General features: G+C 45.9%; 1 protein-coding gene across 10 annotated transcripts in view; it reads right to left on the bottom strand.

The window, feature by feature from the left end:
• Positions 1–19,328, bottom strand: part of EML6 (EMAP like 6) — a 205,332-nt gene that overhangs the window by 113,998 nt on the left and 72,006 nt on the right. For all 10 annotated transcript variants that reach the window (XR_008891560.1, XM_056567759.1, XM_056567760.1 and 7 more), the window contains exons 8-11: positions 15,610–15,747; positions 13,796–14,052; positions 7,545–7,757; positions 1,179–1,346 (exon numbers count right to left, since the gene is read on the bottom strand). Coding sequence is in view for 9 of the 10 variants with exons in the window: in XM_056567759.1 (XP_056423734.1) it covers positions 1,179–1,346; positions 7,545–7,757; positions 13,796–14,052; positions 15,610–15,747 (776 nt within the window). In the remaining variant the exon portion in view is untranslated. The remainder of the gene's footprint in view (positions 1–1,178; positions 1,347–7,544; positions 7,758–13,795; positions 14,053–15,609; positions 15,748–19,328) is intronic.

The following is a 19,328-nucleotide window of genomic DNA, read 5'->3' as shown; positions in this document are numbered from 1 at the left end:
TGGATGGCAACAAAGCGCTGGAGAGTTCTGAAGTGGCAGCAATGAGTCCAGATCTAAATCCGATTGAGCACCTGTGGAGAGTTCTTAAAATTGCTGTTGTAAAAAGGCGCCTTCCAATAAGAGAGACCTGGAGCAGTTTGCAAAGGAAGAGTGGTCCAAAATTCCGGCTGAGAGGTGTAAGAAGCTTATTGATGGTTATAGGAAGCGACTAATTAAAGGGTGTGCTACCAAATATTAAGTTAAGGGTGCCAATAATTTTGTCCAGACCATTTTCCGAGTTTGGTGTGACAGTATGTCCAATTTTCTTTTTTTCCTCCCTTTTTTGGTTTAGTTCCAATACACACAAAGGAAATAAACATGTGTATAGCAAAACATGTGTTACTGCAATCCTTTTCTGTGAGAAATACTTTCTAATACTAATACTTTCTAATTTTCTAGAAAAATTTCAGCGGTGCCGCCATTTACGGCCATGACAGTATGTATGTGACAAAGAGATAGTGATGTAGCTGCAGGAACTGATTAGAGGTGATGAGAGGGGCTTCAGCACAGGCAAGATCCAGTCAAGCCTTCTGAAGCAGCAAAGGATATGTTGTCGCAGGAGAGAGGGAGGAGACATGGAGTTGCTGAGACAACACCTCACTGACAATGAGAGGACTACACAACTTTCTGTTAGAGTTATTTCAAGAAAAAACACACTATAGTACAATGTGTAACTATATACTAAATTAGTAAGTTATATGTTCTGGGGTGATAGTTTTCTTTAAATACAATGTTCTTATACCAGAATACCTCTTTAACCTGTTGGGAACGAAGGGTGTACATGTACGCCCTTGTGTCCCGATACTTAAGGACCAATGGCGTACATTTACGCCCTGGTCCCATTACCAGGGTTTAAAGCCTACTCAGCTCGTGAGCACGCTTCAAACCTGGTGGCTCCCGACTGCTATCAGCAGCCAGGACTCAGGGTTAATGCTGGGCACTGCCAATTGGGCCGAGCATATTTGTCCTGAAAGTCAGTGGTGACTGGTAATCCAAGTACACCAATAAAATACCCTGACATGTATATATCAGATATTAGATATGATCACTTTGACTGAATTTACACTCTAAACCTTTTTTATGTCAAAGGTGGGCCCATACACAATACCTCATTAATACAAAAGAAGTGTTGCACCTACCTTGAGGAGGAGTTTCAATAATCCCATTTACCATTCCTTCAGGAATAAATCTCCACTGAAAAACAGAGTGGTCAGCTCCCCCGGTGCTCAATGCCCACTGGAAGTCATGTGACCAGCGGACATTCGTGACATGTGCAGAATGGCCAACGTATTTACGAAACTTGGCTCCTTTAATAAGAGAAAGATAGCAGATTTGTTAGAAATTAGTCAGCTAAAAGCAGGTCCCCAGCTACACTCTCTACACAAAGAACCCAGAAAATTCCCATTGCAGCCAATGAGATGTCTGTATTTCAGCCAGCTGGTTGGAAGGACTAGTCATTAAAGTGTTCCTGTCAGTAAAAAAAAAACGTTTTACGTGTCAGAGACATACAAAATTAAAAAAGGACTGACCGAATCGAAAAGCAAAAAGAGCCCAAAAAGTGCATAGTGCATACAAACTTTATGTTAGGGTTCTCACCACTAATCATTAGAACGAGAGGGAAAACGTGCATAGGTGTGCACTGCCCAACTCTGCTCACTGCGATCAGTTATATTAGACGAGCTCCAGAGACTTATACTGTAGTCTGCCTGGTACAACTGGACGGAGATCGCGGCGAGCAGAGAAGTAAAACGCATAACTGGGCGCTGCTCCCGGCTTGTTCTAATGATCAACACTGAGACACTGACTGATCAAAAATTCTGTGACATGTAAAAAGTTTTTGTAAATCACAGGGACATTAATGTAAAATTTGCAGAAGATATGCACCAGCGACCATGGTTTTGGATGCAGTTCAGCCCCAGCAGATTCTATGCAGTCACACAATGTAGAAATGGTCCAGCACAGTTAGCTATGCGTCCCACTGGCAGGAGAGGCAGAGACACACATGGAGGATCATGTACGGGGGTGCTATTCAATGATGAAGACAAAGTCCTGAAAGATGTGGCAATTCATAAAGAAGAGTAATGAATGCACTCACCCATTAGGAGAACTTGCTTGAAGAACTTTATTCTTAAAATGCAGTGAAAGTACAGCGGGTAGAATCAAGGAGCAACCTCGCGGCCGCAAGGTTGCTCCTTGATTCTACCCGCTTTACTTTCACTGCTTTTTAAGAATAAAGTTCTTCAAGCAAGTTCTCTTAATGGTGAGTGCATTCATTACTCTTCTCTATGAATTGCCTGATTCTATGCAGTGTTCACATTAATTCCAACACAAAATTGGTGCTGGAATCTGCATATAAAAAATGAAACTGTATATGTACAATGCCTAATGATAAGCGGCAGTATGTAGTGCACTGAATACATTCAGTATTTCGGTTCACCTATATTTCCATAGGAATATTAAGGACAGTAAAAAGGGACTAGCCCATGAAAAACAATTGAGTCTCTTATTTAAAGGGGTACTTCGGTGGAAAACATTTTTATTTTTAAATCAACTGGTGCCAGAAAGGGAAACAGATTTGTAAACAACTTCTAATAAAAAAAATCTTTACCCTTCCAATACTTTTTAGCAGCTGTATGCTACAGAGGAAATTCTTTTCTTTTTGAATTTCTTTTTTGTCTTGTCCACAGTGCTCTCTGCTGACATCTGATGCATGTATCAGGAACTGTCCAGAGCAGGAGAAAATCCCCATTGCAAACCAATGCTGCTCTGGACAGTTCCTGACACGGACAGAGGTGTCAGCAGAGAGCACTGTGGACAAGACAAAAAATTCATAAAGAAAGAATTTCCTCTGTAGCATACAGCTGCTAAAAAGTACTGGAAGGGTAAAGATTTTTAAATAGAAGTCATTTACAAATCTGTTTAACTTTCTGGCACCAGTTGATTTAAAAACATATATATTTTCCACCGGAGTACCCCTTTAAAGGCTAGAGAGATAAAAAAAACAACAGGATGCGCTCCGTAGTGTAATACCTTGGGATAAATGGTAACGCTAAATGTGAACTGTGCTTATCATGGCAAGTTGTATTACGACCAAGATCCACAATGGGGTAGGGTATATATAATGTTAGGTCTCTGCAGCCGCTCCACGCCAATATACAGCATAAAACCAAGATAGCTCCTCCACAAATGGCTGGATTAATCAGACACTGAGGCCAAGGTGAGATGAGGGAATTTTATTACTCACAATCCGCTTTCTCAGGCAGCCTGAGGAAGCGGATTCTCCGCGAAATGCATTGCATTGTGGGTAATAAAATTCCCTAATATTACCTTGGTCTCAGCACCTGATTTATCCAGCCGTTTGTGGAGCAGCTATCTTGGTTTTATGTCTTATTTAAAGGGGTACTCTGGTGAAAAACTTTTTTTTTAAATCAACAGAAGCCAATGGTAAAAGTAACTTCACCTTTATTTCATCCAGGTTAAAACATTGACATGGAATGGTCTCAGGAACATCGGTAATGAGATAAAACTCAGGAAACGCTCGGCATGATGCGTTTCAGGTCATGTGACCTTTCATAAGATGCACATGACCTGAAAAGAGTCATGCCGAGCGTTTTCTGAGTTTTATCTCATTACCGATGTTCCTGAGACCATTCCATGTCAATGTTTTAACCTGGATGAAATAAAGGTGACAATATTTTTACCACTGGCTTCTGTTGTTCTATTGCTATTTTTGGAGGCTCTTTGCTGTGCTGAGGACTGGGTCGAGCTGACTGCACTTTGCCCTGTACAAGATTTGTAAATTACTTCTATTAAAAAAACTTAATGCTTCTAGTACTTATTAGCGGCTGTATACTACAGAGGAAATTCTTTTCTTTTTGGATTTCTTTTCTGTCTGTCCACATTGCTCTCTGCTGACACCTCTGTCCGTGTCAGGAACTGTCCAGAGCAGGAGAAAATCCCGAGAGCAAACCTATGCTGCTCTGCACAGTTCCTAAAATGTACAGAGGTGTCAGCAGACAGCACTGTGGACAGACAGAAAAGAAATCCAAAATGAAAATAATTTCCTCTGTAGTATTCAGCAGCTAATAAGTAATAGAAGGATTAAGATTTTTTAATAGAAGTAATTTACAAATCTGTTTAACTTTTTGGCACCAGTTGATAAAAAAATAATAATAATAATAATAATAATAAAAATACAAAAATAAAATAAATATATATATATATATATATATATATATATATATAGGGGATGAGTATTTAACTCTGGCGAGTTCACCACTCCTGGTGTGACGGAGCTTTCAAGGGCCTCCTAGCACTCGGGTATTCTGGGTAGGGGAATATACAAAGCAGCTCATCACATCACCTTCTCAGGCGATGTTCCCTGGTATCAGCTTAGCTCCAGTTACAGAATTTAAAAAACTGATCGGGATTAATGCCAAGCCAGACTTACTCCCAAAATGGGAAGTTTCTACCCATCTGCAGACAGCTGTTTCGGGGTTCTTGCCCCTCGTCAGTACAGAGCAGGGTGATCTGGCTTGGCTGAGATGAGGGCCCCTAATCTCAGCCAAGCCAGATCACCCTGCTCTGTACTGACGAGGGGCAAGAACCCCGAAACAGCTGTCTGCAGATGGGTAGAAACTTCCCTTTTGGGGAGTAAGTCTGGCTTGGCATAAATCCCGATGAGTTTTTTATATTCCGTAACTGGAGCTAAGCTGATACCAGGGAACATCGCCTGAGAAGGTGATATAATGAGCTGCTTTGCATATTCCCCTATATATATATATATATATATATATATATATATATATATTCTCCACCAGAGTACCCCTTTACTTTTCTAACTTTTGCTGGTGCTTTAAAATGAAAACTGGGATCTAAAGATTTCTCCAGGGGGGCAATGAAATGTTCTACTACTAAGCTGTAAGTACAATATTAGTATAGTTCAGCAGCCCATGAGTGTTTCTAGTTTGTACACAGGTTTGGTTGTTTAGCAGTAGCGCCATGCAATGTAAATGCAACATGTGTCAACATTCATACACAGGATGAGAAAGATCTGCTGCATTATTTAACAGACCCAAAACTCAATTGCTATTTTGTTTCTTGACAGCTTCATCTTTACAAATAATAATTCATGTGTTCTAAAAAGGCGCACATTTTCCTTCCATCCATATCATAAATATTTAAGACTTGTATTCCAAAATGAGATGAAGAAATCTGTACCCAATCTGTACTCAAATGATCACATCCCACGTTCATTGTGAGAAGCATTGGGTATACTCACACATGTAACGCTAATACATACTGACTGCATCAGCTAACAAATAGTAAGAAACGCACAAACACCATCTATTATACATCGCCCTTAACTTGGAGGAGGATACAGCCCACGCTTTCTAAATCAGCCTAATCCATATCAGTGCACACAGAAATCCATTGATACATAATTCTTCCTCATGCCTCAGGGAAGTTAAAGGGGATTTTACAATTACTGATGTAAAAAATGCATGATGAAACATATAGGTGGATTGGAAGAACTACAGAAGGTGATGTATTAGTACCGAGCGGCCTTGTTGCCATCATTTTTGGGCAATTCCTATTAGCAAATGATTAAGAAAGAATAAAAGAGTTCTCTCCATAGAGAACAAACACTGTTAGCTGACTTCAGAGTTATAAATAACATAGAAAAGTAAAAATGTTGTCCTGGATGGATTCTTTTGCAAGCAAAAATGTGTATGTGTCTCCCTGGTAACAGACTACAGACAACACTGTGTAGGGGCTAATTTCTTAGGCTAAGATTTCACTTGGTTCTTTTTCTGGCAGTTTTTGGATATCTGCCACTGCAGTTTTTAAGCCAAAGCCAGAAGTGTATTCAAAAGGAATGGGAAACAGAATTGAAGGACTTAAACTTCTCCTCCCTAATGGATCCACTTCTGACTTTGGCTAAAAACTGCAGTGGCAGATATCCAAAAACTGCCAGACAAAAAATCAAGTGGAAACTTAGCCTTAGACGCTCCCCATCTGTCTCTAGGTTGGGTGTGGTTCTGAAGCTCAGTTCCATTGAATTGAATGTAGCCAAGTTGTAATACCACACGCAACCTGGAGACAGATGGGGATCGGTTATTGGAAGAAATGAGCTCTGTTTTTCTATTCCTGGATAGCCCCTTTAACAAAGGACTTCTTTAACTTGCAGTGTACAGTGTTACTTGTTTTCCAACCACACACTTGGCTATTTGTTGATCCTTTTTGGCCACCAGTTGACTGACTGGGACTGGGATCAACAAGCCCCTTAGAAGAACTCAGGGCAGCCAGTCTCACAATAACAAATGTAAAGAAATGAATCCCGGCACTCACTGTTTCTTTTCCAATATGAGAACGTGTTTATTAACGCATTAATAAATAAACTAATAAACACATTCATTTTTAAACACATTGGAAAAGAAAAAGTGAGTGTCAGGATTGATTTCTTTACATTTGGATTCGTATTGTCCTCGTGCACCACGCCACACTCTAGTGCCACCCTGATCCTTTGAACTTTAAAGTCTCACAAAACCACTGGTCACTCTAAATCTAGGCTAAAGCCTTCACTGCCCACACCAGACCAGACCACTTTCATCAGATCTGTATGGCACTACATGTGACTGTTCCAAACTCTCTTATCTGTCACCAAACTCTATATCCTTTCTCCTCCCTCTACCTGAACACCACAATGCACTCTAGAGCCGGGCTCTAAGTCGGCCTTTGCTGGTGCTGTGTACCTCCAACTGCAAAGCTGGCAGCCAGGAAACCATGTTAACTGGTGCCCAGAAGCACAGACAGGGTCTGGACATGCCATGGAGACCAGCTTTCAATACAGTGTTGCTATAACATAGGGACAGCAATGAGCCACACAAAATATGGGAAAACAAAAAACTTAAAGGGGGTAAATCTATCAAAATCTGTCCACAGGAAAAATGGCTGAGTTGGCTTAGGAAGAGTGGGGCATTTGCGTATAGCAACCAAGCCGAATGTTTCTTTCATTTTTGAAAAATGAAAGAAGTCATCTGATTGGTTGCTATGGGCAACTCAGCAACTTTTGCTCTGGACGGGTTGCGATAAATCCTCTCCAAAGTGTTCCCGTCATGAAAAAGAACTTTAGACATTGCTAGAACGAGCAGGAAAAGAAGCATGTAGCTGAGCGCTTCTCTTACCTCTCTGTCACGCGGTTCAGAGCTGGGAGAGAACGTGCTTAGAACACTTCTCCAGGCTTTATCTAGTGGTTGGGGTTTGAATACCAAGGCGCAGACCGAACAAAACTTTTGATATGTCTCTATGTACCACTTCACCTCTTACAGCACCCTTACATTATGACAACAGATTACATAAAAATATAAATGACCCTCTAGATCAGACTGATGCCCACTTAACAACCTTGCCTTCTTTGTACAGTTCCTGTCGTCTGCCTTATATACACAGAATTTAAGTCATTATCATTTATATAAAGGAAAACAAAGAAGGCAACAACCTACCTTTTTTAAGGCTAGGGAACCTGAATAATTTTACTAGCCCAAAATCATCTCCAGTCACCAAGGCTGTGCTATTAAAATTGGCATCCACTGAATTGATATCAGTAAGGTCTGTATATTTTGGCCATATTCCATTGACCTCTGGTCCAACCACACACGTCCAAGAAAACCAATGTATGCCTTTGATTTCATCTTTATTTGTTAGATGTTTCCCAGCTGTAATGCATAAATAATGTATTAGAAGTCCATACACACTGCTGTTACGCCGAGCGCTCCGGGTCCCCGCTCCTCCCCGGAGCGCTCGCTACACTTCCCTCACTGCAGCGCCCCGGTCGGTTCCACGGACCCGGGGCGCTGCGTTACCACCTCCGGCCGGGATGCGATTCGCGATGCGGGTAGCGCCCGCTCGCGATGCGCACCCCGGCTCCCGTACCTGACTCGCTCCCCGTCAGTTCTGTCCCGGCGCGCGCGGCCCCGCTCCCTAGGGCGCGCGCGCGCCGGGTCTTTGCGATTTAAAGGGCCACTGCACCGCTGATTGGTGCAGTGGTTCCAATTAGTGTTTACACCTGTGCACTTCCCTATATCACCTCACTTCCCCTTCACTCCCTCGCCGGATCTTGTTGCCCTAGTGCCAGTGAAAGCGTTCCTTGTGTGTTCCTTGCCTGTGATTCCAGACCTTCTGCCGTTGCCCCTGACTACGATCCTTGCTGCCTGCCCCGACCTTCTGCTACGTCCGACCTTGCTTCTGTCTACTCCCTTGTACCGCGCCTTTCTTCAGCAGCCAGAGAGGTTGAGCCGTTGCTAGGGGATACGACCTGGTCACTACCGCCGCAGCAAGACCATCCCGCTTTGCGGCGGGCTCTGGTGAAAACCAGTAGTGACTTAGAACCGATCCTCTAGCACGGTCCACGCCAATCCCTCTCTGGCACAGAGGATCCACCACCTGCCAGCCGGCATCGTGACAGTAGATCCGGCCATGGATCCCGCTGAAGTTCCTCTGCCAGTTGTCGCTGACCTCACCACGGTGGTCGCCCAGCAGTCACAACAGATTGCGCAACAAGGCCAACAGCTGTCTCAACTGACTGTTATGCTACAACAGTTACTACCACAGCTCCAGCAATCATCTCCTCCGCCAGCTCCTGTACCTCCTCCGCAGCGAGTGGCCGCTTCTGGAATACGACTATCCTTGCCGGATAAATTTGATGGGGACTCTAAGTTTTGCCGTGGCTTTCTTTCCCAATGTTCATTACACTTGGAGATGATGTCGGACCAGTTCCCCACCGAAAGGTCTAAAGTGGCTTTCGTAGTCAGCCTGCTGTCTGGAAAAGCCCTGGCTTGGGCCACACCGCTCTGGGACCGCAATGACCCCGTCACTGCCTCTGTACACTCCTTCTTCTCGGAAATTCGAAGTGTTTTTGAGGAACCTGCCCGAGCCTCTTCTGCTGAGACTGCCCTGTTGAACCTGGTCCAGGGTAATTCTTCCGTTGGCGAGTATGCCGTACAGTTCCGTACCCTTGCTTCAGAATTATCCTGGAATAATGAGGCACTCTGCGCGACCTTTAAAAAAGGCCTATCCAGCAACATTAAAGATGTTCTGGCCGCACGAGAAATCCCTGCTAACCTACATGAACTCATCCATCTTGCCACTCGCATTGACATGCGTTTTTCCGAACGGCGTCAGGAGCTCCGCCAGGATATGGACTCTGTTCGCACGAGGCGTTTCTTCTCCCCGGCTCCTCTCTCCTCTGGTCCCCTGCAACCTGTTCCTGTGCCTCCCGCCGTGGAGGCTATGCAGGTCGACCGGTCTCGCCTGACACCCCAAGAGAGGACACGACGCCGCATGGAGAATCTCTGCCTGTACTGTGCTAGTACCGAACACTTCCTGAGGGATTGTCCTATCCGTCCTCCCCGCCTGGAAAGACGTCCGCTGACTCCGCACAAAGGTGAGACAGTCCTTGATGTCTACTCTGCTTCTCCACGTCTTACTGTGCCTGTGCGGATGTCTGCCTCTGCCTTCTCCTTCTCTGCTGTGGCCTTCTTGGACTCTGGATCTGCAGGAAATTTTATCTTGGCCTCTCTCGTCAACAGGTTCAACATCCCGGTGACCAGTCTCGCCAGACCCCTCTACATCAATTGTGTAAACAATGAAAGATTGGACTGTACTATACGTTTCCGCACGGAGCCCCTTCTAATGTGCATCGGATCTCATCATGAGAGGATTGAACTGTTGGTCCTCCCCAATTGCACTTCTGAAATCCTTCTTGGACTTCCCTGGCTTCAACTCCATTCCCCAATCCTGGATTGGTCCACTGGGGAGATCAAGAGTTGGGGGCCCTCTTGTTCCAAGGACTGCTTAAAACCGGTTCCCAGTAAACCTTGCCGTGTCCCTGTGCTTCCTCATGTAACCGGTCTCCCTAAGGCCTATATGGACTTTGCGGACGTTTTTTGCAAAAAACAAGCTGAGACTCTACCTCCTCACAGGCCTTATGATTGTCCCATTGACCTCCTCCCGGGCACTACTCCACCCCGGGGCAGAATCTATCCTCTGTCCGTCCCAGAGACTCTTGCCATGTCTGAATACGTCCAAGAAAATTTAAAAAAGGGCTTTATCCGTAAATCCTCCTCTCCTGCCGGAGCCGGATTTTTCTTTGTGTCCAAAAAAGATGGCTCTCTACGTCCTTGCATTGACTACCGCGGTCTCAATAAAATCACGGTTAAGAACCGCTACCCCCTACCCCTCATCTCTGAACTCTTTGATCGTCTCCAAGGTGCCCATATTTTTACCAAACTGGACTTAAGAGGTGCTTATAATCTCATCCGCATCAGAGAGGGGGATGAATGGAAAACGGCATTTAACACCAGAGATGGACACTTTGAGTATCTGGTCATGCCCTTTGGTCTATGCAACGCCCCTGCCGTCTTCCAAGACTTTGTTAATGAAATTTTTCGTGATCTCCTATACTCCTGTGTTGTTGTATATCTGGACGATATCCTGATTTTTTCTGCCAATCTTGAAGAACACCGCCAGCATGTCCGTATGGTTCTTCAGAGACTTCGTGATAATCAACTCTATGCCAAAATAGAGAAATGTCTGTTTGAATGCCAATCTCTTCCTTTTCTAGGATACTTGGTCTCTGGCCAGGGACTACAAATGGACCCAGATAAACTCTCTGCCGTCTTAGATTGGCCACGCCCCTCCGGACTCCGTGCCATCCAACGTTTTTTGGGGTTCGCCAATTATTACAGGCAATTTATTCCACATTTTTCTACCATTGTGGCTCCTATTGTGGCTTTAACAAAAAAAAATGCCGATCCCAAGTCTTGGCCTCCTCAAGCGGAAGACGCCTTTAAACGACTCAAGTCTGCCTTTTCTTCGGCTCCCGTGCTCTCCAGACCTGACCCATCTAAACCCTTCCTATTGGAGGTTGATGCCTCCTCAGTGGGAGCTGGAGCTGTCCTTCTACAAAAAAACTCTTCCGGGCATGCTGTTACTTGTGGTTTTTTTTCCAGGACCTTCTCTCCGGCGGAGAGGAACTACTCCATCGGGGATCGAGAGCTTCTAGCCATTAAATTAGCACTTGAGGAATGGAGGCATCTGCTGGAGGGATCAAGATTTCCAGTTATTATTTACACCGATCACAAGAACCTCTCCTACCTCCAGTCTGCCCAACGGCTGAATCCTCGTCAGGCCAGGTGGTCTCTGTTCTTTGCCCGATTTAATTTTGAAATTCACTTTCGGCCTGCTGATAAGAACATTAGGGCCGATGCTCTCTCTCGTTCCTCAGATGCCTCTGAAATTGAACTCTCTCCTCAACACATCATTCCTCCTGACTGCCTGATTTCCACTTCTCCAGCCTCCATCAGGCAAACTCCTCCAGGAAAGACCTTTGTTTCTCCACGCCAACGCCTTGGGATCCTCAAATGGGGTCACTCCTCCCATCTCGCAGGTCATGCGGGCATTAAGAAATCTGTGCAACTCATCTCTCGCTTCTATTGGTGGCCGACTCTAGAGACTGATGTGGTGGACTTTGTGCGAGCCTGCACTATCTGTGCCCGGGATAAGACTCCTCGCCAGAAGCCCGCTGGTTTTCTTCATCCTCTACCTGTCCCCGAACAACCTTGGTCTCTGATTGGTATGGATTTTATTACTGACTTACCCCCATCCCATGGCAACACTGTTATTTGGGTGGTCGTTGATCGATTCTCCAAAATGGCACATTTCATCCCTCTTCCTGGTCTTCCTTCAGCGCCTCAGTTGGCTAAACAATTTTTTGTACACATTTTTCGTCTTCACGGGTTGCCTACACAGATCGTCTCGGATAGAGGCGTCCAATTTGTGTCTAAATTCTGGAGGGCTCTCTGTAAACAACTCAAGATTAAATTAAATTTTTCTTCTGCATACCATCCTCAATCCAATGGACAAGTAGAGAGAATTAACCAGATCTTGGGTGACTATTTACGACATTTTGTTTCCTCCCGCCAGGATGACTGGGCAGATCTTCTACCTTGGGCCGAATTCTCGTATAATTTCAGAATCTCTGAATCTTCCTCCAAATCTCCGTTTTTCGTGGTGTACGGCCGTCACCCTCTTCCCCCCCTCCCTACCCCCTTGCCCTCTGGTCTGCCCGCTGTGGATGAAATTTCTCGTGATCTTTCCACCATATGGAAAGAGACCCAAAATTCTCTCTTACAGGCTTCTTCTCGCATGAAAAGATTCGCAGATAAGAAAAGAAGAGCTCCTCCCATTTTTTCCCCTGGAGACAAGGTATGGCTCTCCGCTAAATATGTCCGTTTCCGTGTCCCGAGCTATAAGTTGGGACCACGCTATCTTGGTCCTTTTAAAGTTTTGTGTCAAATTAATCCTGTCTCTTACAAACTTCTTCTTCCTCCTTCTCTTCGTATCCCTAATGCCTTTCACGTCTCTCTTCTTAAACCTCTCATCCTCAACCGTTTTTCTCCTAAATCTGTTCCTCCCACTCCTGTTTCCGGCTCCTCGGACATCTTCTCTGTCAAAGAGATCTTAGCCTCAAAAAAGGTCAGAGGAAAAACTTTTTTTTTAGTGGATTGGGAGGGTTGTGGTCCAGAAGAGAGGTCCTGGGAACCTGAGGACAATATCCTGGACAAAAGTCTGATCCTCAGGTTCTCAGGCCCCAAGAAGAGGGGGAGACCCAAGGGGGGGGGGTACTGTTACGCCGAGCGCTCCGGGTCCCCGCTCCTCCCCGGAGCGCTCGCTACACTTCCCTCACTGCAGCGCCCCGGTCGGTTCCACGGACCCGGGGCGCTGCGTTACCACCTCCGGCCGGGATGCGATTCGCGATGCGGGTAGCGCCCGCTCGCGATGCGCACCCCGGCTCCCGTACCTGACTCGCTCCCCGTCAGTTCTGTCCCGGCGCGCGCGGCCCCGCTCCCTAGGGCGCGCGCGCGCCGGGTCTTTGCGATTTAAAGGGCCACTGCACCGCTGATTGGTGCAGTGGTTCCAATTAGTGTTTACACCTGTGCACTTCCCTATATCACCTCACTTCCCCTTCACTCCCTCGCCGGATCTTGTTGCCCTAGTGCCAGTGAAAGCGTTCCTTGTGTGTTCCTTGCCTGTGATTCCAGACCTTCTGCCGTTGCCCCTGACTACGATCCTTGCTGCCTGCCCCGACCTTCTGCTACGTCCGACCTTGCTTCTGTCTACTCCCTTGTACCGCGCCTTTCTTCAGCAGCCAGAGAGGTTGAGCCGTTGCTAGGGGATACGACCTGGTCACTACCGCCGCAGCAAGACCATCCCGCTTTGCGGCGGGCTCTGGTGAAAACCAGTAGTGACTTAGAACCGATCCTCTAGCACGGTCCACGCCAATCCCTCTCTGGCACAGAGGATCCACCACCTGCCAGCCGGCATCGTGACAACTGCTCTATAGTCCTAGCTTTAATGTCTTCTAGAATATGTTATTTTAAACTGCAAAAGCTCAGTGACTGTATAGTAAAAAAAAAAAAAGGTATATAAACTTTCTAACAGAGTTTTAATTCCTCGCTGTTTGTTAGTAGAATGGATGCCTGGCATCTAGCTGAAACTAATATCTAAGAGGAGCAATATTACTTTTTGTCTGTCAATCACCTGCTCTCAGCCAATCGGCATCTTAGTGAAGGCTCGATGCTCCTCCCACATCTTCTTCTCAGCTGGATGCCAGGCATTGTATACTGCCCACCTTCCTCTGATTCTGAAAGCCCTTATAGGAGCCCCTATATAGGGGTTGTCTGGGACTACTCACATGGCATCTTGTAAAACAACCTTTCTCCAGCTCCATCATTAGTTTGCAGGTACTTGCTATCCACAGACCAATCAAGATGTGTTATGAAACTGGAAGATTTATTGCATTCCCCAATTTTCTTGTATCGCTGTGCAACTGCATACACATCCACGAGGCCATCATTAGAACCCACAGCAAGATAGGAACCATCTGGTGAAAACTTCATCTCATGGATTACTTCTTTTCTATCCTTAATGTGAACCACTTCCGTCATATCCCTGCAACAACATTTTTACAGAAATGTACACATTTCAAAAAATGTCCCCCCCCCCTTTAGTGAGAAAGCTATAAAAGAATAATTTGGAGATGCAATGATGCATAATTTATAATTGTCACAAAGTGACATGATACAAGTTACTTTGTTCTAGATTAAATATTAAAGAAAGAAAATGGAGAGTACAATGGAGTATCCAAATAATTCTTGCTTCCCTAACCACTCAAAAAATCCCCACAAATGTTTTTTTGGGTGGTATTTATATATTGTTACAGGATAGATTCTGAAACAATAACAATAAACTGTTCACTCACAAATCAGTTATGAGCAGTAAGAGTAATAGTTGTCACTCTGGCACTTATTAGCATCATACGTGTCCATTGTGGAGTAATGTAGAAGAAAACATATTAAGGCCAGGTTCATCTATGTCAGGAAAATTCGATGGGATCATTGGATGCAACAAGCTCGATGTGTATCAACCAAGATATCCAGTGGAACCACCTATCCAGTGCCCCACACTCTAAAATGAACATGGCCAAGGACTTACGCATGAGGTAGGTCCAGGACCAGAGAAGCAACTTGATATTTTTAGGCACCAATGCATTATGTGTGACAGGGCTTCCCCACTTGTGTTATTTTAAATTCTTAAAGGGGTACTCCGCCCCTAGACATCTTATCCCCTATTCAAAGAACAGGGGATAAGATGTCTGATCGCGGGCGTCCCGCTGCTGGGGACTCCCGCGATCTCGCCAAGTGGAACCCCAGACATCCGGTGCACGGAGCGAACTTCGCTCCGTGACAGATGACTGGCAATGATAGGCGGAGGCTCGTGACGCCAGTCACGCCCCCTCCCATAGATTTGCATTCAGGGGGCGTGGCCGTGACGTCACGAGTGGGGCGCGGCCGTGACATTGTGAGCCTCCGGAGCTGTACCCGATGCTCTAAATGAATGCCAGGTGCAGCAGGGAGATTGCTGGGGTCCCAGTGGCAAGACCCCCACAATCAGACATCTTATCCCCGATAATATGTCTAGGGGCGGAGTAACCCTTTAAGTGACAAAAAAAAGGCTTTTTAGCCCCCTTAGGCATTAGGGTCCGAATGCAACTGTTCCCTCTGCATCGACTACAGATACATCCCTTAATCTGGCATAGCTGCCCTCTGGCATGGCTGCCCTGTATTGACAAATGTTGCATGGAAAGCCAGCTCTTCAGACATATGTGTTGGCATGACTAGGTATAAAAAGCCTGGAACAAGGCAGCCAAAGTGCCCAGAAGTCTGCTACTAACCCACAACATTTTGAGTTTTTGTATATTGTCCATGAAAATTGATATTTCTTGACTACTGAAAAAAAGTCCATATGGTTCATAGTGTGGTCTATAACCGAAGTTTACATGAATTTATCCAAGGGGTCTAGGTTCTCATGAATTGATCACATTCCATTATGGCATTAATAAACTCTCCCCTAGGATGACACACATTGTATATTATGTCTGAAATAATTCTAAAATTAGAAAACACCATCGTATGTGCAAATAAATAATAACTAAGCTTCATCTCTTACCTGACCCTGAGTACAGTGAATGAACCATCCTTCATTCCAAGGGCAAGCTGAGATCCATCTGGACTAAAGGACACACTCCGCACAGCTTCCTCCATATTACAGCGAGCTATCAAAGCATGGTCTGCAAGACTCCATAACCTAGGGTCAACGGAATACAGCTACGTCCCATCACAGTAAAAATAGCACAACAAACAGCATCAAATATTTCTTAACTCAAAGCAAAAGTAGCCGGCACTACTGTGTAATATGTCAATATATCCAAAAGACGCACAAGCACATGGACCCAGGTGTATGAATATAGCAACGGTAAGAGGCGCTACATGCCCAATTATACACAGCATCTAATATCACACACAAAGAGAAAGTGCGGCGCGCTCACCGTTCCAGTTACAGGCAGACAGGATAATCTAATCCAAAGACCGCATTGGTCCAAGCAGGGAGGCGGCAGATGGATCTGGGGGGAGTTCAGGCGTCAGGACACGGACCGTATCACACCCCTAGGCGCTTCGTCAGGCCGCTGAAGCGGCATTGGTCCAAGCAGGAAGGCGGCAGATGGATCCGGGGGGAGTTCAGATGGATCCGGGGGGAGTTCAGGCCACCAGAGACCACATCGGTCCAAGCAGGGAGGCGGCAGATGGATCCGGGGGGAGTTCAGACGTCAGGCCACGGACCGTATCACAACCCTAGGGGCTTCGTCAGGCCGCTGAAGTGGCATTGGTCCAAGCAGGAAGGCGGCAGATGGATCCGGGGGGAGTTCAGATGGATCCGGGGGGAGTTCAGGCCACCAGAGACCACATCGGTCCAAGCAGGGAGGCGGCAGATGGATCCGGGGGGAGTTCAGACGTCAGGCCACGGACCGTATCACAACCCTAGGGGTTTCGTCAGGCCGCTGAAGCGGCCTGACGAATCGACTAGGGGTGTGATACGGTCCGTGGCCTGACGTCTGAACTCCCCCCGGATCCATCTGCCGCCTCCCTGCTTGGACCGATGGGGTCTTTGGATTAGATTATCCTGTCTGCCCGCAAATGGAACGGTGAGCGCTCCGCACTTTTTCTTTGTGTGTGATATTGGCATCAAATATTTATTACCCTAGTGATGTTATTATAAACTTTCACTGTTCTCTGAGCAAATTCTATCTCCAGACAGAAATTGTAAGGGAATCTGTCACTAGATTCATGCTGCCCTATCTGAGGGGAGTATAAATCTGGTGACAGGGACCCTGCGTAAAAGGCTGCATTACTTTTCTGTAACAAAAGAAGATGATCCGGCACTTCACAAAAATTGCAGCTTAATTGGGTTCCATATCAAAACATCACACGGTAAAAATGTTCACTACAATGTCACACGTGTTTCAAGCGCATGCGCGCTCCTCATCGGTGACGTCATGGATCTCTCAGGTGAGACCTTATATGCTTCAACAGGTGAGAAGTAATTATTACATTTGCATACTCCCTCCCTTCGAGCTTTCCCAACCTGAGAGACAACCAAAATTACAATGGAAACAGTGTCTTATAGTAAAGAAAGTTTTAAAACACAATGGGGGAGATTTATCAAAACCTGTGAAGAGGAAGAGTGGTGCAGTTGCCCATAGCAACCAATCAGATTGCTTCTTTCATTTTTCACAGGCCTTTAAAGAGGCCTGTGGAAAATGAAAGAAGCAATCAGATTGGTTGCTATGGGCAACTGCACCACTCTTCCTCTGCATGAAGGTGTTCAATAGCATATATTTTAAATCGTAAAACACTACCACCGTGGACTATTTGAAAATGCTGAAATACGGCAGATTTATTATGGGAACTCAACGTCCCAATGTCATTAATGTGCTCTAAAGCACAAATTTTCAGTTTCCGTGTGGTGTAACCTACATATTTCAACCTACAGTGAGTACACTCAATAATTTATACCACATTATTGTAGTTACAATTGATATACTCCTTTATCTGATATTTTTTAGTGCCTTCAGCATGTGTGGCAAATTTTAGACCCCCATTTAAAAAAGCCTTTCTGAGCCAGCCAGTTTTTCGAACTGGATTGGGATGTACTAACCAAACTAGGGGATAAATGATTTCCCAATGTAGAAGCTTTATTAGAAATAACATGGCAGCCATTTTGCAAAATTCTGGACAATATCTCATCTTGTCTGAGAAGATGCAAATGCCTAAATACAACACCTTGCCGGGTGCAGGTACGTGCACTATAGTAGGGAAGGTGAGCTGAATATTGTATCCATTTATTACTTTTCTGTGTATGTGCTGCATATCTGATTAAATCGATGTTTAAAGGGGTACTCCCCTGGAAAACTTTTTTTTTTTTTAATCAACTGGTGCCAGAAAGTTAAACAGATTTGTAAATTACTTCTATTTAAAAATCTTAATCCTTCCAGTACATTTTAGGGGCTGTATGCTACAGAGGAAATGCTTTTCTTTTTGGATTTCTCTGATGTCATGACTACAGTGCTCTCTGCTGACCTCTGCTGTCCATTTCTGGAACTGTCCAGAGCAGGAAAAAATACCCATATCAAACATATGCTGTTCTGGACAGTTCCTAAATTGGACAGCAGAGGTCAGCAGAGAGCACTTTGGTCATGACATCAGAGAAATCGAAAAAGAAAAGCATTTCCTCTGTAGTATACAGCCCATAAAATGTATTGGAAGGATTAAGATTTTTTAATAGAAGTAATTGTCACGATGCCGGCTGGCAGGTAGTGGATCCTCTGTGCCAGAGAGGGATTGGCGTGGACCGTGCTAGTGGACCGGTTCTAAGCCACTACTGGTTTTCACCAGAGCCCGCCGCAAAGCGGGATGGTCTTGCTGCGGCGGTAGTGACCAGGTCGTATCCACTAGCAACGGCTCACCTCTCTGGCTGCTGAAGATAGGCGCGGTACAAGGGAGTAGGCAGAAGCAAGGTCGGACGTAGCAGAAGGTCGGGGCAGGCAGCAAGGATCGTAGTCAGGGGCAACGGCAGAAGGTCTGGAAACACAGGCAAGGAACACACAAGGAACGCTTTCACTGGCACAAGGCAACAAGATCCGGCAAGGGAGTGCAGGGGAAGTGAGGTGATATAGGGCAGTGCACAGGTGAACACACTAATTGGAACCACTGCGCCAATCAGCGGCGCAGTGGCCCTTTAAATCGCAGAGACCCGGCGCGCGCGCGCCCTAGGGAGCGGGGCCGCGCGCGCCGGGACAGAACAGACGGAGAGCGAGTCAGGTAGGGGAGCCGGGGTGCGCATCGCGAGCGGGCGCTACCCGCATCGCGAATCGCATCCCGGCTGGCAGCGGAATCGCAGCGCCCCGGGTCAGAGGACGTGACCGGAGCGCTGCAGCGGGGAGAGTGAAGCGAGCGCTCCGGGGAGGAGCGGGGACCCGGAGCGCTCGGCGTAACAGTACCCCCCCCCTTGGGTCTCCCCCTCTTCTTAGAGCCTGAGAACCTGAGGAGCAGACTTTTGTCTAGGATGTTGTCCTCAGGTTCCCAGGATCTCTCTTCAGGACCACAACCCTCCCAGTCCACTAAAAAAAAAATTTTTCCCTCTGACCTTTTTGGCAGCTAAAATTTCTTTGACCGAGAAGATGTCCGAGGAGCCGGAAACAGGAGTGGGAGGAACAGATTTGGGAGAAAAACGGTTGAGGATGAGTGGTTTGAGAAGAGAGACGTGAAAGGCATTAGGGATACGAAGAGAAGGAGGAAGAAGAAGTTTATAAGAGACAGGATTGATTTGAC

This window comes from Hyla sarda, chromosome 3, assembly GCF_029499605.1.
Source record: "Hyla sarda isolate aHylSar1 chromosome 3, aHylSar1.hap1, whole genome shotgun sequence".
NCBI lineage: Eukaryota > Metazoa > Chordata > Amphibia > Anura > Hylidae > Hyla > Hyla sarda.
This window is presented reverse-complemented; position numbering and strand designations above follow the sequence as displayed.